Source organism: Mustela nivalis, assembly GCF_964662115.1.
Source record: "Mustela nivalis genome assembly, chromosome: 15".
Lineage (NCBI taxonomy): Eukaryota > Metazoa > Chordata > Mammalia > Carnivora > Mustelidae > Mustela > Mustela nivalis.
The window spans coordinates 20,488,149-20,512,278 of NC_139034.1; the positions used below are offsets into that span (position 1 = coordinate 20,488,149).

Consider the following 24,130-nt stretch of genomic DNA (forward strand, 5'->3'; position numbering starts at 1 on the left):
GTCCAAGTGGAATGTGTGTCATTTATGTGAGATGTGCTTTTTCTCGTCTTTGTGTTATTTTTATTGCGTAGTGTTGAGAAGTGCTAATTATTGATTTTCAGAAATTAACAGCAAATGCTTTTACAAGAATCTAAAGTCATATTTTACACAAGGAAGAAGGGTGAAAATTGCAGCCTGCTGTTTGTAATAGAAATAGCTGGAAGGGATTTCCTTATCTTCTATTAACATAGATTTCAGTTATATTACACAGTTGTTACCTTAGCATAAATTAACAATTATTCAAAACATATTGCATGCTTCAGTTTGTTGAAGTAGATATTACTCAATCTAAATACCTAAGCATTTCAGTTAGATGTTGGGAGCTCATTTTTAAAGGTTTTAAACATATTGATAATGAGCCTACTTAAAGCCATTTGAAATCTCAATACAGTATATCTAAATTGCTGTTTCCCATTTATGTCAAGATCAAAAAAGAGTACTTTGTTCTGCCAAATAAATGAAATACTATTTTTTAATCTGAATTTAGCCTAATAAAAGTATATGATTTCATTTTGTAATGTTTATACCACCACCTGGTAAACCTTTGTCTTGATGTCATTCCACTTCCAGGCAAATCTTCTCAACTTTTATTATTTTCCTTATTTCCTTTCCATGATCAGACACTCCATGTGAACTTATTTTGATGGTGAGGAAAGGTCATCACCGGTACTACAACTTGTCTCTCATTCCTCCTCCTCCACCACCATCTTCCCCCAACTTCCATTTCCTGCATCAGCCAGCATTGAATTTCTTTATATACATTGATTCAACTGGGGAGAATTAGGCAGGAACATTGTACTGGTTCTTCTCACATTCCATAAGCATTTCTGGGTTGAGTCCTTTACTTAGGTACTACTTAATGGTCAACCCAATGGGCACTTGGGTGGCTCAGTCCGTTTGGCATCCGACTCTTGGTTTTGGCTCAGGTCATGATCCTCATGGTCATGAGATGGAGCCCCGGTCGACTCCACAATGTGGAGCTGTGGCCTGCAACCCAGCCACTGGCAAACTGGCACCCAGCAAGGAAGGACCAGAGGATAAGTTTTGCGTCCTCTTCCTATTTCCTGTCCTGCGCTCTCATTGCCCAAAAAGATTGGGAAGATAGAGGAGCAAGAGAGTAGCAAGGATGCAGTCTCTGAAAGCCAGTCTGTCCGGGGCAAGGAAGATGATCCCGCTCACTACTGTGTTCCCCCTGAGTTAGTCACAGTGTTAGGCAAATTTTTTTTTTAAGATTTTATTTATTTATTTGACAGACAGAGATCACAAGTAGGCAGAGAAGCAGGCAGAGAGGTAGGAGGAAGCAGGCTCCCTGCTGAGCAGAGAGCCCGATGCTGGGCTAGATCTCAGGACCCTGGGATCAGGACCTGAGCTGAAGGCACCCAGGCGCCCTGCGTTAGGCAACTTTATTTAAGGCATCCAGGGTGGAACAGCCACTACCTGCCACATGAAAAATACATGTACTTTTCCTACCTGAGTTGACTTTTACTTATCTTTAAACATAAAAATTGATCGCTTCTCGGCCTTTTGGCTAAGATCAAGTGTAGTATCTGTTCTTATCAGTTTAAACATAAAAATTGAGTGAGCTTGCCACCAATGGCACTGACCTAATTTGAAGAAAAAAATGTTTGGGACGGAGCATTTTTTTTTTATCCAAAGGATATGGTGCTTGCTCTTCACCTTCACTGTTCATATTCCTTTGTTAAGTGAGATGTGTAATATCATCATTATAACTCATCAGTCCAGGCAGAAATAGTACTCGGCAAGAGGATAATTCTCCTCTTTGTTTCTTTTAGGTTTATACTGAAAGAATAAAACCAAAACTGAAGCATGTAAATGAACAATTCAGAATCCTCTCTCTCAATAGTGCCTAACATGGTCTGATAGTTACAGCAAATGTGGTTCTCTTTTTCACTTGAGTTATTAAGTACTTACTGAAATATTCTAAAAATTTTGCTCGTATAGACTTAGCCTTAATGCAGCTGATTATTAAAACAAAAGGAAACACGATTGTTCTTCTATTGTGGAGTTTCTATGACAAATTAGAAGCAGTTGAATATAAAATAGCATTTTTAATTTTTTATATAGTTTAATGTTTGTAAAGCAAGAAATAATAAAATGCAGATATTATTTTCTTGATTTATTTTGCTCCTGTTTTTCTAGCATTAAAAAGTAATGCTTTATATGATCTTGTTTTATTATAACAATAAAGCAAAAGCATATCAGTTAAAATACAGTCTGCCATTAAGTAATCTTTTCTTTTATCATTTCAGACTTTTGAAAATTCCATTCCTTTTTCCTATTTGGTATAGAATTGGTAGAATTGGAGGTAGCACAGAAAGATGATATAAATCACATATATATTTTTAATTGTATGTCAAAGGTGTATTTTCTGGTTAAAAAAAAAGAATATCCACTTTAAAGCATTAAAATAAAACCGTGCTAAGTACAAGCTATAAAATGAAATAATACAGGAAATTTTTAGAAAATCCTTTTCTTTGTCCCCAAGGAATCACTTTTGCTATTTTTATTTTCTGAAAAATTATCAATAATTAACTAGTAATTTCAGCATAGTCTGATATTTGCCTTGTGGGTAGCACAACCTGTCGTACTTTATAAAATGCTGACTTTTCTGGAAAACAATTTAAAAGATGACACGGACCAAGCAAAATGGATGAACTAGGTCATTTGACAGCTTTACCTTATTAGCTTCCTCTCACTGTCTTTCTCATCACTTCAACCTTATGACACGTCACCAGAAAGACAATACTAAATTACACTTACAAATGTAAATGTAACGAGAAGTTGTAAAGATTCTACAGGAGAAAAATGTATTTGGATTAAAGTTTTGCATTGTGGAAAGGCAAGTTTAACCGAAGTTTTTATCTCTTGGAGACCAAAGAAGGTATACTCTAGATAACTAATAAACACAAGGGAAGGGAGAAAGCTTGCTTATTCACCTACATAGTAATATCTTTCTTTTAGAATATTTTGAATTTATCAGTAATTTGAACATCATTCTGAACTACCACTTATCTGTCACCATATGTAATTGTACCCTGGCTATGAAAACGTTCATAATAACAGGATACACATAATGCGTATTAGCCACAGCATATTTACTTCCTCTTCTGAGGATTTAATCCCAGCTATGTATCAGTATTTATAGAGGAGGAAGCTTTTGTTTTTGGCGGGGATGGAAGGCAAGAAGGAGATAAAAGCAATTAAGCAAGAGGTGCAGCAGGTCGAAGGAGTGAAGTGTGTGTCTCGGCCATCGCCAACACAGATGGCCCCTTTGTGCAAATTAAAAAAGAAACCCTCATTAAAAGAGGAATAATAAAAGGTGCTCCTTCCTTTGGCATTTGAAGTATATTCTGTCCTTCATTTGCTCCCCAACTGGGCACCTCTGTGCAGGACATAGATGATGCAGTTGTACCCTTGGCCCTGACCTTTGCGTAGCATAAGACTAAGAGAGAGCTTGTTGAAAATAAGTGAGAAAAAAAGGAGAGCTTGATGAAAATGTGGGTAATTTTGTAACTTGGCAGGTGGGTTCTGGAGGATTTTACAAAGTGGGCCTATCTAGAAGGTAGGGAGGGGAAAAACAGGAAACTGTCCCTAATAGGAACTTTCCCTAATGGGAGCTTTGTATTACATATAAGCAGGTAAAACTGAATTATGTGTCCTATGTGTGTAATGAAATGTGAAAGTGCTGTTCTGGTTTACTTTGTGCTGCTGTTCCTAACTTAGGTCACATGTTTCTCTCCTTCTTGCTTACCCCTAAAAAATTTCTTTCCTATTTGCAAAACACCAAAGATTTTGTCAGTCACATTTGTTTTGAAAAATCTACTGTTTTAAGCCTATTATCCATGCTAGATTTATATGACATGTGTAAGATTTCTGTCACTGTTTATTATATGTAAAAAGTTAGGATCACTGACTGATTCTGAGATGCTTGTCCTTGCCGCATCTCAGCACTCCAAATTGCAGGGTGTCTTACAATGAATAGTGGATCATAGTTTAATTAGTAACATTTTCTACATTTTAATATTATATAAATTAATGATGCTTCTCACAAGAGATAACGTCTGAGATTCTATGAAGCTAGATGGACAGATTTATATCCCAAGTTTTGTTCTTCTGTCAAACATGTTATAAAAGTCGTGGGCTCACACATACACTATCGGTTCATTCTTGCTTCAGTGGGAAGTGCAGAGCTCCCTAGTCACTGTTTGGCTTTCCACGGTTTCAGTGACCCGAGGTCAGCCATGTTCTAGAAGCAGTGATTCTGACCTAGCCTCAGAAGGTCAGCAGTAGTTCAATGTTAGGTTGCAGTGCCTACTACCTCATTACCTCACTTCATCTCATCAGTTAATCATATTTTAAAAAGATTTTATTTTATTTATTTGAGAGGGCATGAGCAGGGTGGGGGTACGTGGGGCAGAGGGAGAGGGAGAAGCAGACTCTCTGCCAAGCAGGGAGCCCAAAGCAGGGCTTGACCCCAGGACCCTGATATCCTGACCTGAGGCAAAGGCAGACGCTTAACTGAATGTCTAAGCTGACACCTACCTAAGCCACCCAGGTGCCCACTCATCAGACAGGCATTTTACAGCCTCACATCACCATCCTAAGGAGAAGGGTGAGCCCAGTACCGTAAGGTATTTTGAGAGAGAGATCACATTCACGTAACTTTTATTACAGTATATCATTGCTATTCTATTTTATCAGTACCTACTGCTGTTAATCTCTCACTGTGCATGATTTATTCATTAAACTTTATCATAGGTGTGTATGTATAGGAAAAAAACTATACATAGGGTTCAGGACCATCCAGCTTCAGGCATTCTTTGGGGTCTTGGACCATACACCCTGAGGAAGAGGGCGGGACTACTGTAGACCTATAAAGCAATAGCTTCCTTGTAATACAAATTAACATTTTGGTAGTAGATTTTAAAAGGATTAACTAATACTGGAGTGTGTAGGAGTCAGAGATTAAACCAGTGAAGCGGGCCACGAGGCATGCGTGCCCAGTGGGCATTACAAAAGGGCCCCTTTGCCTTGGCACCAGACAGGTGTTGCTGTGCAGGAATGCTGATGATCTACCTCTTCTGGGTTTTTTTGAGAGAAGCCAAAAAAAAATCCAATTTATTGTATGAAATTTTCTGACCTATAAATGTTGGCTCAAATAGAAACCATACCTGTGAGCTGATTGTAGCCCAAGGGCTGCTGGCTTGTGACATCAGGCTGAATGTAAGCTCCTGTGCCATCCTGGCTAGAGTGTTAACCTTCCCAAGAGCCCAAATCTCTATCTGTTTTCTTTGGTGAATATCACAAATATCTAAAATGGTACCCAGTACACAGTAGGTGCTCAGTAAGTAAATATTTTATGAATAAATAAAGCTAGTATTAAGTCTCTTCCACACACACAGAACAGTGTAGAGAAAAATAGAAATGTGTTGATGTTTTTTTTTAAAGATTTTATTTATTTATTTGACAGAGAGAGATCACAAGTAGGCAGAGAAGCAGGCAGAGGGAGAGGAGGAAGCAGGTTCCCTGCTGAGCACAGAGCCCGATGCGGGGCTCCATCCCAGGACCCTGGGATCATGACCTGAGCTGAAGGCAGAGGCTTTAACCCACTGAGCCACCCAGGCGCCCCGATTTTTTTTTTAAATGCTATTTCCAATTGTCTTTTTTTGCCTTTGGCTAGCCAATTCTGACTTAATATTCAGACCTCAGCTCATGTCCCTTTTCAGGAAGCCCCTTTCCTAACAGCCCTGCTGTCCCTGTGCCCTGCTCTACCCTCTACCCTCTTTCGCCAGGGTCCTCCACCTGCTGTGTGCCCTGATTACTCACTCATCGTATGTCCTCATGGGCTGAAAACTTCTTGAGGGCAGGCTGGTATCTGATTTTTTATCCCTCGACACAGTGGGATAGAAGCATTTAACAGCGTTTGTTAACGTCATTGTTCTTGTGGTATTGAATTGTAAAAGTAAAGCACTCCGATGTTTTCTCTACTACTGTGCTTTTCCTTTTCTGGGCTACCTTTCAGTTTTGCACTAATGTCCCACTGTTGCCCCACTTCCATATTCAGCGAATGTTTTTGGACTCTGTTAGGACTAAGTCACAGCCTTCACCTGCGAAGATCAACAGTCTGAGCAAACAGACCTATGTAAAGAGCTGTGCACTGAATTTCATGGTGAAGGGAGAAAAGTGCAATGAGTATATGGAGGACATTCACTGCGATTTGGGGAGTCTGGGAAGGATTGAGAAACCTGCCCCAAGGTTCACATGAAAGGGAGGCATTTTTCCTACATCGGGAGTAGTTCTCAGAACAACCACTCAGCTGCTATGCTTCATAGATCACAGAATGGCCTGTGTACATCCCTGGGCCCCCTCCCATACAGAGTGCATCCCTCTTAACAGAAAGAAGACATTGATGACTTTCTAAAGGTGGGGAGGACAGAAAACATGGGACGGGAGAAGTGAAGAAAATCCGTGGGTGCTCACTCCTCATTCAAGAGTGTTGGTAGTGCCAAGAAACACTTAGAGGAGGCAGTGTGCTTTTTCAAGATCAGAAAGATCTGTGTATTTTTAAACCAGAGGTTAAGGGATTACTGGTAGACAGGATTACAAGAGAGCCAAAAGGTAAACATTGGACTAAGAACTTTTAGGTCATGAAGGCATGTGATGTGGATCACAAGGAAGAGGGATTCAGTTTAGTGTTTAAAAAATAAATAAATGGTAAGTGTAGGAAATAGACTGTCTTAATAAGAGGGCAAAAGTCACAATATTAACTTGATCACAGATTAATATTTACCCTAATGTCATATGAGAATAGTTTAAAATAAATACATGTGTGTACTCTGCCTCAGTCCAAAGAGGACGGGGGGGCGGGGGGGGGGTAGGCCCGCCAAAGAGAACTGTACCGATTTCTGGAAAATAGGTGAGTCTCCAGAGATTTTCTGATACAGTTTTAATACTTGCCTTTCAGAACAAAAATCAAGTCAAACAGAGCGTGTTTGTGGATTCAGTCCTTCTATGGCCATTTAAAGGCTACCTACTAAGTACAGACACTGACCTAGAGACTAAACTGTGTTTAATTTTACCCCTCATCTCCCCACCCCATCCCAGTCCTCTTTCTGGAGAAGTCTGAACACAAACCAGAGGACCTATTGTTAGAGCAACTTTAGCTCTTCATGTTATGTGAAGTCTCTAGCTAGGGCAACTTTAACAATGAAATTACCTTTTTTTTTTTCTTCCAGGTAATTCTCAAAGAGCTTATTGTTCATGATGTGAACCTAACCAGAAATGGTCTCTTCCCTTTTTGATAATCGTAAATCTTGCACTGGGGAGATAAAGTATGATGGTACCTATGTGAATACGATTTACTTAAATAGTCACACTTTGCGTGTGAGTGGACACCATGCAAATAAATGGACACATTAAAATTGGACAGCACTTAAAGAGATTTAATAATTCATCCTATTGCCTCTGCAAATAAAAGAACCAAAGCCCCATTTGTGCAATTGCTAAAATATGGCAGATAATGATGCATTCATGTTTAATATTGCTAATAAATTTGAAAATTCACATTTTTATTGATAAACATTTTCTTGAAATGCAGTGTGGGCAGACAGATTGTTAAATTTAAGTACTTTATAAATGAGATTTGTAGATACTGATGAGATTAGTGGCAGCGCGGCGTCGAGAGCCATCTACCACCTTACCTGCATTCCTAAGCACTCAGCAATGAGTTTCGTATTTCACTTTTATGTGCAACCAAATTGCACACAATTTTAGGGGAAAAATTAGCATGGTAACAGAGTAATGACTATTGTAAATATTGTGCTTCTCGTTGTTGACTTAAATTACACGCTAACAGTATTTTGGAAAAATATTTCTGCTAGTCTAGCTTAATATATTGAAATTTCTTTGCCTGTAGGATTAATATATAGAAGACATACATAAATCTCCTGTAAGATTGTGTCTTTGACATACACACAGAGAAAGGCATATTACACAGTCCAGACAGCTTGAGATCCAAAGTTATTTTTATTCGTTAGAAGCCATAAAATCTCATTAATATTTCTTATCTGCACAGGCTTTAATAAAATATTTCCTAGCTCAAGATGCCCAAAGAATTCTTTCCTCTTTGGGCTGTAAAATTTCAAAGAATTTTTGAGACATGTGAATTCATACCATATAAACATTAGATAATACTTCAGCATTGATCTTAAAACAGCATAGCATGCTAAAACATATTTTTTTGTACTGAAAATTTGGCCAGCATTAATCAATCATTATACAGCAGTCTTGATGATTACCCTCTGAATTGACTGGAACATGTGATTTCCTGAATTTTATTTCCTATCACTGGTGGACTTTATGTATCATTCTTTTTCCCCAAGATCCCAGAAGCTTATTTCATTAGAGATCCCCATACATTCCTCCTCACACAGGACTTTCTGAAGGTACACGTGGTGTATTGAGTGTGAGAAGTGTTGTTTGGCTTCAGCCACATGCATTCACCGTCTAACCCTCCCACATTTAACCCTGGCTTCTACATAAGAATAGCCACTTGGTTAACGGAAGCATGTTTGGAAAGAGAAAGCAAAGCTTGTCTACAGCATACTAACACGTGGGTGATTCTGCACCCTCAGAGAAAGAGCACCCGGTGAATTTTCTGGACGTCTTTCATGGCTGACTTGGGATCCACTTGCACTGGCAGGGAGCGTGATGACCTCTCTCGTTGATGCATATCGATTGTGACAGTCACTCTCCTTCCCCTGCAGGCCATGGAGGCACAGATACAGAACTTTGGACAGACGCCCTCTCAGTTGCTTATCGAACCACATCCGCCTCGGAGCTCTGCCATGCACCTGGTAAGACAGAGCCGCCTGAACAAAAAGTTTTTTTGCTTTTTCTGTACCTGGGAACACGTCAAATAAAATCGTCATTTCAGCAGCATTTTTAAAGGCTTCTCGATTTACTGGTTAAACTCTCCAGGCTAAGTGGATGCCCATACCCTGTGGAGAAACAGAGGGGAGTGCGGTTCTTACCTTTTAAGTCCTGCTACGCTCGCCCAGTTTGGGGTTCACAAAAATCGCGGTCTTCTCTGACTCTGTATGCCCCTGCATAAACTCATTCAGACACATCCAGGCACCAGAATTAGATTTGATTTCTAAAGTAGGATGAAAATATAATATCAACGCAGTATGATATGGCCCAATTTAGTCTTCTGGGGCAAGGTGGGGTAGGGGGACTAGCTGATTTTAAGAAGACAGAAATACAGAGGTAATTCGCCAGGTCAGGAGAGTTAAGAAAGAGCTCCAGAGCCACTCGGGTCAAACACCAGCTCTGCCTCTAGCTAGGGAATGACTTGGGCAAGGTGTTTAACCTCTCTGTTTATGTTGCAGCATCTGTTCCATGAAAGCAAAGCATCTGCCCTGAGAATTTCATGACTTAATACCGTAGAGCACTTAGACCAGCACCTGGTGTGCAATACGTTCTCAATAAATGTTAGCTGGTGTCATCATCTCCGCTAGCTCCTCATATTAAAACTTTTATTCCCGTTTTATAAGGGGAAGGGTAATATTCTTTTCATTTTAATCTGAATTTTAAAAGCTCGTTTTCATAACAAAACCGTCCTTTTTCATTTTATTAGCAAAATGTACAACATTTCCCTCTTTAATTTGAAGATGGTGAATTTTTTTCCCAAGAAACTTCTTTAGAAGGAATTTATTTTTTAAGCTGTGGTTTTTCACTGATTTTTTTTTTTTTTTACTGAAGTGAAAAATGCTTGAAGGCAAAGGAACATGTTTGCAAAATGAATTAAAGTTCATCCATTTTTCTAGGCTATTATCAAAGCAGCAAGTACCTTAATTTTAGAGTAAAGAGCTCTGAAGTATGGTCCACAGTATATTTGCAAACAAATTTATAAGCTGTTATTTTGTGGCGGAAGTACTGCTGAGACCTTTCATTTATTTTTTCAGTTTCTTAACAAATTCATATCGAGTTCCTTCTGTGTGTCAGGCATGACGCTAAGCGCCGACAACCCAGAGGGGACTGTCAAGGAATCAGTAGTCAAACTCCTAGTGAAACACATAAATAAATGTGTTTGTTTGAAAACACGTTTTTTTCTCTTTACAATGGCTCCAACAGCTTCACCCCCCTTGATTAGTCACTAATGATCTCTTGTGATTGAAATTGGTCCTCGCGTGTGACGAAGCAGAGAGGTTGACACCAAGCACACGGTTCCATAAGAACACGTAGTCACGGTGTAGACGTGGGGATGTGGCCTCAGAGCCCCAAGCCTTAGATGAAGTATTTTTAATAAACTGTCCAAGAGAATATCTCTAACACTTTATTTTATGAAATGCTTTGGCAGAAGAGTTTTATTCCCGTATTAGTCGTCTCTGTTTAATAATAATAATAAAAATACTTATCCTGGAGAAGTGCCCAGGCAGGATTCATTGCTTTCCTGGGGAAAATGGTGAGAGACTAAATTGGCATGGAACTGCTCATAAAGGAGACCTAGCCCTTCTAAGCTCGTGGAGCAGACGATTCCTTGTGTAGAAACAGTTACAGAACAGTTACAAACCCGACAGAATGGCTAGTTCCAGCATCCCCATTTTGTTTTGGTGTGGTAGTATTTATGGTGTTTTATAGTTGCTAGAATAGTAGCATTTATAGTGTCTGCCTTCTATCGAGTCATCAACCACAACCAGTCAATATTGCCACAGCCAGGACTCGGGCAAAGCTCTGACAGGGCAGGCTAGTGTATTTTAGTTACTTAGGCTGGAGTCATGTCCCCAGATCAACCAGGTAAAAAATGAAAGTATCAATTCATTCATGTTATCTTTCATGTAAACAGTGTCAGTCACTGATCTTTCACCGCCCTGAGCAATGCTGCTGTGTCATGAGACCGGTCTGTGAGCTCCCGTCTCACCCCGCTGTCTCACGAGGCTTACTCTGAGGCGGGTCCTTGGTGAACTGGTGTCCCCTGTCAGCGGCTGCACAGAGAGAGCCTTTGCCCCTTTCCCTGTGCCATCCTCCCAGGCTGGAAGTTGGGGTTGCTTTGCTCGCTGCTCATGCTAGCCTCGTCTGTGTTAACCTCCGTCTCCCCAGAGCTTTCACTAACTGTGTTATCCCTTCTGTTTTCTTCTGCTCTCTTCCCTTTCTATTCAACAGTGTTTCCTTCCACAGAGTCCACTCATGTTTAAAGATCAGATGCAACAGGATGTGATCATGGTGCTGAAGTTCCCATCAAATTCTCCGGTGACCCACGTGGCAGCCAACACGCTGCCCCACCTGACCATCCCCGCGGTGGTGACCGTGACCTGCAGCCGGCTGTTTGCGGTGAATCGGTGGCACAACACAGTAGGTACGTGTGTCCAAGTGCGTCACTTGCTAGAGGGCTCTTAGGAGCTACAGTTAAGGTAAGGTAAGTGTGCTGGGGTCTAGCCGTATGCCAGGTCTACAGACAGCGGCAGAGCAGACCACTGCCAGACCTGACGAGGGGAGTCTTGTCTGTCTTGTTCGCAGCTGTTCTGTGTTGGGGCCTCACAGAATGCTGGGCTGGGGGTTAAATGTTCAATAATATTCGATGAATTGAAGCAGGTCTACAAATAATTCCCCCCCCCCACCTACTCTATGCCTGCCCCACAGGAAAGAAAAGGAAAAAAAAAAACACTTTTATGCTATATTAAACAAAAGTGAGTTGAAATCTGGATTTCCTAGATAATGGTTTCAAATCCTCTTTCTTCCATTTCACGAATTTATTTGGCAAATATTTGAATGGCCACTTTGTGTCAAATAGTCATGCACACCGGGAGTACAGCAATGAACAAGACAGACACCGTCTCCCTCCTTGAGGAGCTGAGATTCTTTGAGAAAGACAAAATCTAAATTGTTCAGTGATTCTGTGTGTGTTTTCTTTAAACTCATTCCCAAGAGTTCCAGCCGGCAACTTGAAGTGAGAGGATTCTATTATCAAAATTAGACATATTGATACTTACCTAACCAGGACATGACCAAATGATTTAGTTGGCCAGATTCACCCCTTACAATTTCCTCAGAAACCCCAGGACTCTCACTGTCTCTAGGACTAAATGGATAAGCCGTGGTAAATTAATCTGAATTTTTCTATTCTCCTAACTTTTGTATTGCTCTGAAAAACAGTATCATATAAATCCTAGCTTAATCTAAGAGTTTCTAGATGCATTTATTTTATGTTTATTGGTGATACTATCAATATGAGGTATAACTAATTCCATTTGATCTGAAAGATGCAGCAAACATCTTAAGAAAAAAATATAACTTTATTATTCACAGAAGTCTGAGCCTCTAGAAATATTTGCATTGAGAAAAAAACTATAAAGGATTAATTTTTCTTTAGCATTGTTCAAAAGTATCATATATGTTATATAATCACATGTAAAAATACTATGACTAATGAACTCAATCCAGCCCTAAATATTAATCCTTTGATAGCAGCTTCTCCTGAGCTTAAGGTCTTAAGTTTGGCTCCATGTTTTAATTTTAACCTTCAGTTGACTTGTCATCTAGTGAAAGAAGGCGGAAACCCCGCCTTCCCCTCTGCCCTGGCTCAGGTGAGCCCCGCTGTGCTCACGCCCACCCCTGCTTGCAGGCACAGCCTCGTAGATTTCGAGCTTACTGGTTGCCCAGAAATCTGAGCTCTTTGTTGGGTTCAAGAAGTGTTATGGTCTTCTATTCTATGTGGCTTTTTCTTGTTAGGATAGAAACATTCTTTCCATGGAAGCTAGCAGTCCCTGTTGTGATGATTTCTTTTGAGAGTATCCACAAGGATGTTTTTTATGACCATCATTCTTACAACTTACAACTATTTGCCAAATAATTTTTAAGCAGTACACCTTTTCCACAGTCATCATAAGACACTGCTTCCTTCCCTCTCAGACTTTTGTGCTAGTTTTCTCCTTCTGTTTAATCTTTAGGCCTCAGAGGAGCTCCAGGATACTCCTTGGATCAAGCTCATCATCTTCCCATTGAAATGGACCCCCTGATTGGTACGTTAACAAAAAAATACATTTTCATGAATGCTGACTGTCCACAGATTCCTGTGTAGTTATTTATCACAAAAGGTAGTTGAATGATAATTTTTCTGCCATCAAATTGATGTGTAAATAAAACTGAATTACCACAGGAGCTGTGTAAAGCATAATATGCTATCTGGCATTTCCTTGATTTTTTAGGAGGTCATTTAAGTTTAAGTAAGTTTAAGTTCATTTAAGGTCACTTAAGTTCATTCCAAACAAGGAAAATCATTCTAAACTGTCCTTTCTTTCAGCCTGAACTATTCTTTAATAACTGTATATTATTTAAAATACTTAAAATATGTAAGGACTCAAAAAAAATCATTAAAGAGAACCAACATGAAAGACATCTTTTCTAGAAATCTCCTTTCAATAGGGCCAGGTTTTTTTAATTAAAGATTTCATGTGAATTGCAAACTTAGGAACTGTAACTCTTTGCAACAGATAATGGAAATATTTTTAAATCACATACACACTAATAAGCAGATAATCCAGAACAAGCCCCTTCATTTTCCTAGGCCTCAATTTCCTATCTGCAAAATGACTGATCAGGATATGTGTCGTGCCTTTTTCATGGGATCATGTAGGCAACTAAATTAGAAAAAAAAATGAAAATGGCATAAAAAAGTGTAAAGGCATATCCAATTATGGTATATCTTTTTTGATATTTCTTAATTCACCCTTCATCTTTGAACTCAGAAGTAAGCTAAAGGGCAGTCATTTGAATTAGTTACTTTATACCCATACACAAAACAACATTTACATGTCTTTGGGAAGATAAGATTCAGGACTGGGCATATTTTTAGAGTCTAGTCCAGCTATTCCTCCGTCCAAGAGACATCAACAGTGTCACATACAGCAGGAAAGCAACCATGGAAAAATTAGCAGCTCTATTATAATTAATTAAGGACCAATTATGTAGTTTTCAAATGACTCAGAACCTTTGATTTTCTTTTTCTTTGCTACCTTTCTCTATATAATTTTTTTGGCTAACCTCCCTAGCGTTGTTATTATTGTAGCATTAGTGGGACTCTACAAATAGTAGCACTTCAGTCTAATTGGCGTGAGAGAGTGTGGGTGACCGTCTGCATCTCCTGCTTAAGAATTCAGCCCGGGGACGTCGCCTGAAAGGACAGCGCGGAGAACGGGACATGCTGGCATGCAGACAGGCACTAGGGAAATCACACGGTGTCTCCGAGTTCCTGGCTTTGTTCCGATTCAATCCCAGTGCTATCCACTGGAGTCTCTGCCTGTCTCCTTCCTCCCCAGTCCCATCTTTCCTATTCCTCCCCTCCCCTGCCAGCCCATTCTGGAAGGGCCTTCTGTTTGTTGACAATCCAGGTCTTTAAAGCGGCTGACCTGAAGCTCCCTGTGGGCTGCCCACATAACAACATCCCGGGCTCAAACCTCTCCCCTCTTTTTTCCACATGAATTGTAAATGCCATCAGAAAATGACAGATTGGGGCAAATAGTAAGACTTTTTTTTTCCCTTATATACCGTACTTCACACAATACTTTTTCCTCCTAATTACAGAACTTGTTGGACACTAATGAACTTGTGTGTAGTGAACGTGGATAGAATTCAAGGCATTTAAATATTTTTATTTTCAGTTCATTATCTGAAGTCTGCATATTGTTCTTATTTCTTGGGGGAGAAAGAACTGAAATTTCTGACAACTTTTAGATAGGTAAGAGGGTTCATAAATTTCCACAGCTACTAAAAATTAAGCTTCTGTTCCCATGGGGGAATGTTAATATGTTAATAATCTTATAACCTTAAAAACCCATTTCTAGGTAAAAGAAGCACAAAAATATACCTTGATGAATCTCCTGTGGAATCCTCCTTTAAATTCTTTTTTCTGTGTCCGTCTAGCCAATAACTCGGGTGTGAACAAAAGGCAGATCACGGACCTTGTCGATCAGAGTATACAAATCAATGCACATTGTTTTGTGGTCACAGCAGATAATCGCTATATCCTCATCTGTGGATTCTGGGATAAGAGCTTCAGAGTTTACTCTACAGAAACAGGTAAGGTTAACCACAAAATACCTTTCAAAATGCCTATTGTTACACCCAGGGCTTAAAATAAAATCATGTTTAATAATGTAGGCATTTTCATCTTGAGTGCCACATTAAGTGTTCACATTGTAAGTAACCCATTATAATTCTATCCATTCCAAACCTTTGCATGAGTCCTGATTTCATAGGACAAATGGGACTATTGTCCCTTCCCCAAACCAAGTCCAGTAAAGGACCTTAAACCTCCCCTTAGTCTGGCCCAACCCCTGAAGAATGAAAATCACGATTGTGTTGTTTTCTAAGTCATGTCCTTAAAAATCCCAAGGAACACTCTTGTATCATTTCCCAGAAGAAATTCAGAAAATGGCTAGATTTGAATTAGCTTATACATTTTCATGTTTACACATTTACTTTTCACAAATTTAGTAATATAAAGTTAAGCTTATTACCATTTAAAGAAAAATGGCAAAATGAATTAAACCTAGTGTTTCTGTGTTTCAGGGAAATTAACTCAGATCGTGTTTGGCCACTGGGATGTGGTCACGTGCCTGGCCAGGTCTGAGTCCTACATAGGTGGGGACTGCTACATTGTGTCTGGGTCTCGAGATGCTACCCTGCTTCTCTGGTACTGGAGTGGGCGGCACCATATCATAGGAGACAACCCTAATAGCAGTGAGTATTTGTCTAGAAGTGTCCCATCAGACTACAAGTTTCTTTCTTTTTTTTTTTTTATTTAATTTTTTATTTTTTTATAAACATATATTTTTATCCCCAGGGGTACAGGTCTGTGAATCACCAGGTTTACACACTTCACAGCACTCACCCAAGCACATACCCTCCCCAATGTCCATAATCCCACCCCCTTCTCCCAAACCCCCTCCCCCCAGCAACCCTCAGTTTGTTTTGTGAGATTAAGAGTCAACCATAAGTGACTCTTAATCTCACAGACTACAAGTTTCTTTAAACATATTTTGCTTTTTTAAATTTTTCTAACAGCCTTTCCTAGGGTTGTAAGGATTTTAAAATCTGAAAGCTTTAAGTGGCAAAAATCTTTGTTAGAATGTCGCTATGGTCAAAGTGAAAAAAGAGCAATTACTGTAACCTTCAACTTGGGGAAAGTCCCAGGTCCCCTCACATCAACCCTGTCACTGGCAGCCCTCCCCCAGTGTCCAAATGTCTCTATCCTTCAGAAATTTCCTTCAGTATCACCTAGTCCATTAAACTTCATATAATTTCTCTCAAATGAATATATTCTCTCCCTCCTCTGAATTCCTAAAAGGTTTTATCTGTGTCTCAGTGAGGACACTTATTACTTTCTACCACATGTCTAGTATCTCCGTGTATTCATTTAACGATGATTGAGTACTCCCTTCAAACTAGGCTTTGGAATGGCAAAAACTGAATAAGATAGTTGCTTTGCTTGTGATGATTCCTAAGTATTTTTTTATTCATCAATGCTCCTAAGATATCCTGTAGAGAAAAAAATGGGGGGACTGCAGAGTAAAATAATTTTAGAAAACACTGCATTTACTCTTACTCTCTAGGTAAGTTCTGAACGTCTTACTTAAACAAACATATCTATTGAAATTTTATTAACCCCCAATTTCTCAAACATGTTTTTCCATGGTATCTTTTGCTCATGGCAGTACAGTTAAAAATTATTCTTTGGAACTGTTGTTCTGAGGAAACACTAAAATGAATCATGAGGCTCTCCCTTTCCATTTTAAATTTCTGGTTCCTGGCATAGTAACACACATAATAGGGTTTTCAACATTGTTAAATGAAGGACTAGATAAGAGATTGCCTAGAAATAATCGCAGTTATTAATTACCAAGCTTTCAATAGTTTCAGTGCAAAGATTTCTAATACTTAGAGTGGATAAGGTTCCTTACAACAGGAGCTATATAAATAAAAATTTTATATTGACCCGTAAGAACAAAATTATGAATATTATATTTGTTAAGATGCAGGATTTTATTTAAGCTTTCAATAAGACAAGATTATCCTTAAGAAATTAAGAATATTATTGATGCATATCTTTTACTTTTGCCTCCATTTGTAAGAATTTATTTTTGGTCAAAACTATTGTCATGACTTTGTAAATGACTTTGTAAAACCCACCCTGTCAAGAGTTTTGGACATTTAATATGGACTTACGTCATATGGCTTTATTTCATCCATCATTCTTAATGTAAGGGGCAAAAATGCTCTTTTAGAATAAACCGGATGATTACCTGAAGTGTTAGGCAAGCAGCAAACATGCATTGAAGGCCTGCTGGGTGCTGGTCCGATCTTAGCCGCTGGGAAAACGGGGTAGTCAGAGTCTCTGGCCTAGTATTACACTAATCACCAAACTGCTTTGTCTGCTTGAATGTCCTGAGCATATTGAATACTTGTCACATGAATCATAAATTGCTATCAGATGATGTTTGGTATCATACTACAAAATGTTTGATCTTACATCTTGGGTACCAAATAATAATTACATTAAAAATGTATCAGCTTTTTACCATATGGATAATTATAATAATAAAAAATTAATCATTAGTCATATCCAGACTTGACTGATTCATGTCTCCCTGAATCTGTTAAATTAGCCAACCTGGTAACACACGCATGATGAGAGAGACCACATACATTCGTCAATTCTCTCTCTCTATTTTTTTTTTTTTTTTTTTTTTGGTAAAAGCAGGCACAGCACACACTGAATTGACTGTCACATCAGAGATCAGCCATGGGTGTTGACATAGACATAGTCCTTGCCATCAGAAAACTCACAACATGAAAGAAAAAGATTTTTTCTTCTGTCCCAGTTTAATCTATTCTAGCTACCAATTCACAGGTCAGAGAATCGGGCTGTATGTGTTTTCTATCTTTAATGCATTGCTACTCAAGACCAAAAAGCTGGTTATATCTAAATTCATATTAAAGTGTGCAGCACAATGCCCTTAGGTTTTGAGGGTTGTATATATTAACCTAGACTTGAAGGGGGAAGTCCTAGTGTGAAACACAACATGCCAGTAGCCATTAGAATTCACGGTTTGGTCTTGGTGTGGACATTGAATTTCTTTGTATGTCAGAGGCTGAATCATATTTATTCAGCACAACATAAAATGATAGGATTCACTTAATCACTTTCTCAAGATTAATTCAAGTGGCTCTCTAATATATTTGTGTCTCTTTTGCACTGTCATTATTCTTTTTTAATGGAGAGCTCTGTTAGTACCACAGAGGAAAATCTGAGTAATGTTTGTAGATTTTTTTAGGTAGGTGCAGAAAGTGTTTAGGGTTTCTTTGAGTCAAATATATTATTGTGGCTAATTCAGACATTTCAGAAAGTCTTTTCCTAATTATTTGTATATTTTTAATGGATTCACTACAAAGACGATGAACACTTAGAGGCAGATCATTAAAAAGAGTTTCAGACCATAAAAAAAATAAGCAGGTGCTACCTAGCTAGGTTTCAGCTGAATTACAGTTGTTTTATGAATATATTTTATAATGCTAATATCCAGTGTTACTCTTTCAAACTTGGGACTTTGACATTAGAAAATTTTCTTGGAGATTTAAATAGGTCCCTGACTAGATAACAGAATCACAGAGATGTGAGGGACAGATGCTTTCATCTGAAACACTCTTTTGCACAAATTCTGAAACTAATTTGGAAGTGATAAAAATTAATTTGCGCACTTTAATTGGAAGCAGCCTACTGCATGAAAGAAAGGAGAGCAGAGCAGGCAATTTGTGCTAAAAGCTGATTGAATTTTTTGTCAGGTAGGTATCTTGGACTTGGCCGCTTATCCTCCTGAGCCCCTCTTTGCAATATATTACAACCCATCTCTGACTGGTGTTCTTTAAAAGGATCAATGCTATTCCTGTTGAATCCCTGGAGCCCAAAATTTCATTGATCTTGGGACTTGACATTTCTCATTACGTGCTGTAGCTTCCAACAAGATAGTCACAAGAGGGGCAAGTCAACATTGTTGTCTCTTCAGCAGACACTTAAAATACACTAGGACCTCAGCTCCAAATCCAATTTGCTTTTAAAGTGTGTGGTTTTAATGTTTATACCAGACACAAGATGGTTGGTAGAGAGTCTGCCGATACATACATAGGACATTTTTAAAATCCTAGCTGTAGGAAACTTTGGAAGAGAATTTACTTTTCGCCTTTTCAGATCACATCTACAGATATTCGAGTGACACGAATAAGACATGATTATGCCTTTTCAATTTCACTTTTTAAAAATAAGTCTTCTAGCTCTTGTATGAGCATTATGCAAACTCTGAAACGAGAAGCCCATTGAAAAGGAGACTCCAGCTGTGCACACATCCCTTCCCCAGGCTCCCATTGTGTGAGCTTCAGCTCTGGACACTGACCGTCCTGCCAGCCACAGCCTGTCACTAAACATCTGCCAAATCCTGCCCCTCTCTTTGTTTGCATCCAGCCTTCTCTTACTGCGGCTATCCTGGTGCCCAGCTCCATGACCACCGCTAACCGGTGGTATCGTACCAGATGAAAGCCTGGACAAAGAACAGCCCACAGATATTTTTAACATAGATGTATGTTTGCGTCACTTCCCAGACCAAGGGATCTTATCTAGGGATTATGAAATGTATCAGAGGGAGCATAGTGACATGTGAACAATTCCTAACTCCTAGGACTCTCAACAATGAGGTCTGTAATATAACATCCTTTTCCCAGCCTCGCATCCCCTCAGCCTAACATTAGGAGACTTTATAGGATTCCTGATTAAGAAGGGGGCTGAATGCCTCCTTGGTCAGTGCCTTTCCTCCCTTTATGGAACTGAGGCTGGAAGGCTCTCTGGCTTGAGTCAAAAGCACTATAGAAAAACACAGGAGTCAACTAATACGTTTCCGTGATCAGAGAACTTCAGATCCACACCAGGAGGGTTGGAGGTGTCTCTGGGCATCATGCAAAGCTCTGCTTCCTTGGATTATACGGTTGACTGTTTGGGGAAGGTAATGGCAGGACAGTAATGTCCTTGACCTAGATCCAGGCTCAGGACTTCAAGGGAAGAGATTTGCGCTGCTACGGCCATGCTCAAAGGTGGTCAGTATCTTCTCTCCCAGAGAAAAAGAACTTAGAGTGAATGAACAGCTATCTTCTGCTTTTCAGTGAGTATTCTGTGAGGATACGATAAAATGAAACCACACTAGAGGGCATTTTCCACCCCTGGGATGTTTTTATTTGGGTCACCTGTGACCTGTGGAAAATGTGGGACCAGGCATTCTTGGTGCTTGGGCCAGACCTCCACAAGTGGCTGAGGACAGAGTCTCCATAAGGGACAGCTCATGGACACAATTCTTCTGAGCTACCATAACAATTGTCTAACAGTTTTTTTTTTTTTTTAATAAATCTTGAAATTGGAGTACTGACTAAAATATGTATTTGGGGATTTCAAGTCATCCTGTTTTTATGTAGGTATAAACATGAGTGAAAATACCTTCCATGGGGATTCTGCAGAGAGCTAGCAAAGGTGGCAGATAAAATCTGAATGTCATACATCATCGAGACGTTCATCCTCTGACTCCAGCAGAACTGCGCTGAGGGTCACAGATTGTAGAAACTCGGCTGTTTTTGTTTAACTCTTAATTCAGAAGGACCAAAGCTTCCCCCTGCGTATTAGTAGTCCCACAAATAAGGTTTAAAATAATAAGAACCATGAGTATCTTTACTTTGATCATTTCTCTAAAAGCAGAGACCATCTCACTGAAAAAGTTCTCGTCAGAGCCACGTGAATAACAACATCTAATATCTTCGTACTGTTTTCATCATCCATCCATTTTGAAAATATTGAAATGACTTTTGCTTAAAAATGAGATGGAATCTGTTTATAATAAGCCTTTGATACTTGGAGTTTCCAAATGCTTGCCTCTAAGCAACCTCAGAATCGGGCGTGTTTGTTCTCTGTCACACGTGGTAATGCCATCACAGGGAGAGCTCGTGTGTCGAGGAGATGAGGGGGGACAAGGGTGACAGCGCTGCTGTCCTGGGGGGGGCTCACCTGCACCTCCCTGTGCACAGGCCCTTTAACCCCCAGCTACATCCATCAATTGTGATGTGACAGTGACAGAATATTCCCAAGATTTTGAATGATTGTTGGGGTGTGTGACATCTGTCCCTGGCAATGAAATATCCTTGGCCGGGAAATATGCTTTCCCCCTGCTGCAGGTTTCCCAACTCAGAAACCCCTGAATAACATGTTATTTACTTTCTTCTAGTTTAAAGAGGGAAACTTTGGTTTTCAGGGCCCTAAACAATGGCCCCTAGTAGTTAAGTTCCACAGTTCATTCAAATGCTCTGGGGAGACTGTAATGAAAAAAAAATTTTTAACTTTCTAAATCAGATGCAAGCCTTTGAAAACCTTATTTCCTAATAGAAAATAGATTACATACACAAGGAATAGTTTTTAATACATGTTTTTCAGTTCCCTGCAAGAGAACTAAATTGCTTTCTACTTTTTTCTGTAGCCTATAAGGGAAAAGTTTAGATAACTCTACTTTATGTAAATTTCATTAAGCATGTAATTTCAGGACTTTTCAGCTCACCAGCCTCTCCAACATAAAATAATCACTTAGAAAAATTAAGGATGGTATCACACAGAAAATCTTAATTCTCATTTTATCAGGGAATGCAAGGCATCTTTGAAGCATAATTTTATAAATACATTTCAGACAAATCCGGGACTGCTGACCAATATAAATGGATAGTTTGCCAATATGCCGTGCCAATATTATAGCCGTGTACATAAACTTAGAAGAAGATGACACACTCGCTCGGGCTGCTGTCCTCGTCTCCCATACTCCATCAGAGAGATGCCCCAAAGCAAAATGGAAACTGACAGATCTGGGAAAGCTCTCCTAAAACTGAGCAATTCCTGCAGAGACAGAAGATGGGTGGGTCTGAAGGAGGAGGTATTGGCAAACCAGAGGGAAGCGTATTACGTGCTTTGCAGGATGAGTTGTCTTAGTTAGAGGAGCTAAGGAGGAGCCCTTTTCCTCCAAAATTTCCCCAGATCTATTACTGCCTTCCCTCGGGCCACTGTGGGGCATAGAACTGTAGCGCCCCTGCAGCTGCTCAGTGCTGTGGGTCACATTGGTGCCAAGGGAAGGGCTATCCAGGAGACAGGCACTGTTACCAGCCCCTGAACATTCACTCCCGGCCCCCCTCACCCCCTACCCCCCCTACCCCCCACCCCCCGCCGCTTCCACAGTGAGGCCCAGACATCACAGCCCAGGAGGAGCTCAGAGCAGTGTCAACCCCAAAGCACAGGGTGGCTTTCTGAGAGACAAGAATTGGGAGTGGGCGGGGGGCACCCCGTCCAGAATATAATTGACAGGGAAAAACAGGTCAGCATGCAAGCAAGCAAGCACTATTTAAAAAGATCACAAACTCAATGACCAGGTGAGGCAGGATGAACAAAAGAGAAAAATACATAACTTTTTTTTTTTTTAAAGGCACATATCTGGGGTGCCTGGGTGGCTCAGTCGGTTAAGCGTCTTAATTTTGGTTTCAGCTCAGGTCTGATCTCAGGGTCATGAGATGGAGCCGCAGGCGGCTCCGTGATGAATATGGAGCCTGTTTGAGATTCATTCTCTCCTCTCCCTCTGCTTCTCCCAGCCCCAGCTCACTCATGCACACTCTCACTCTCTCTCTCAAAAAAGTATAAATAGGGACGCCTGGGTGGCTCAGTGGGTTAAGCAGCTGCCTTCGGCTCAGGTCATGATCCCAGCATCCTGGGATCGAGTCCCACATCGGGCTCCTTCCTCAGCAGGGAGCCTGCTTCTCCCTCTGCCTCTGTCTGCCATTCTGCCTGCCTGTGCTCGCTCTCTCCCTCTCTCTCTGATAAATAAATAAAATCTTAAAAAAAAAAAAGTATAAATAGGGGTGTCTGGGTGACTCAGTTGTTAAGCATCTGCCTTCAGCTCAGTTCATGATCTCAGGGTCCTGGGATCAAGCCCACATCGGGCTCCTTGCTTGGCAGGAAGCCTGCTTCTCCCTCTCCCACTCACCCTGCTTGTGTTCTCTCCCTCATTCACTGTCCCTCTCTTTCTGTCAAGGAAATAAATAAAATCTCGTGTGTGTGTGTGTGTGTCTATAAAGGCATAAGTCCAAGATATAAGAAAGAGCACCAAAGTTACTGGCAATGTTTTATATTTCTTAAACTAGGAGGTGAGTACAACTGAATTTATTCTGTTCTTTTAATTTTATACATATGTTATAAATATTTAACATGTTATGTAACTGATTTTTAAATATTTATTTCTGAAAACAAAGGAAGATCAGGTATCTTTGTGGAGGCTACCAAAGCAAAAAGAATTTGTGACCTTAGAGGAAGAAAATGAATCTACAAAAATGTTCCTCAAACTTCACTATTACACTGTCCCCTTTTAAGGACAACAAAGTAGTCATTAACCTCCCCCACCCCCACAAAAAAACTGACTCTGAGGAATGTATTCTTGGACCCCATAAACAAGTTTAAAAAATACTGAATTAATTAGTTCATCTTAATTTTTAAAGCATATGTCAATTTTAAATCGCCACAGCATAAATTTTTGACAACAAAGAGAGAGCTCATCTTTAATAATTGGTTAACAAATATGTTTAGAAAATCATCAAAGTATAAATCTGGATTTTAAAATTTTCCATGGAACTTTTCACTCCCAAGAAAACATCCACAGAGCCCAGGGTACACAGACCCTAGTTTGAGGAATACCAAGAATTCTGGGGGAGTTGCAGTTACAAGACCAAGTTCCAACGTGCCTTTTCAAGGAGAAAAAGTGATGGTCAATAATCCATTGAAGATGAAATAATTTATTTGTAAATATGCACAGAGGCGTATTTATGTGTACTACTTCCTTATGTTTGCTAAGCTGATACTGTAGAGTCAACTAAACCACACATCCGTATAAACCAATGTCAGACAATATGAGTCAGCTGGAACTGTTTACAAATAAAAACAGAAATAGGCAACATAAGA

The 24,130-nt window shown here is 39.7% G+C and overlaps 1 protein-coding gene across 12 annotated transcripts in view; it reads left to right on the top strand.

The window, feature by feature from the left end:
• NBEA (neurobeachin) overlaps positions 1-24,130 on the top strand; it is a 667,546-nt gene that overhangs the window by 634,930 nt on the left and 8,486 nt on the right. For 10 of the 12 annotated variants that reach the window (XM_082700381.1, XM_082700386.1, XM_082700387.1 and 7 more), the window contains 5 exons: positions 8,826-8,915; positions 11,224-11,416; positions 13,008-13,079; positions 14,980-15,135; positions 15,628-15,798. In XM_082700381.1, coding sequence (XP_082556507.1) covers positions 8,826-8,915; positions 11,224-11,416; positions 13,008-13,079; positions 14,980-15,135; positions 15,628-15,798 — 682 coding nt within the window. Of the gene's footprint in view, positions 1-8,441; positions 8,505-8,825; positions 8,916-11,223; positions 11,417-13,007; positions 13,080-14,979; positions 15,136-15,627; positions 15,799-24,130 lie in introns of all 12 variants that reach the window. The other 2 variants (XM_082700384.1, XM_082700385.1) reach the window with 2 other exon arrangements.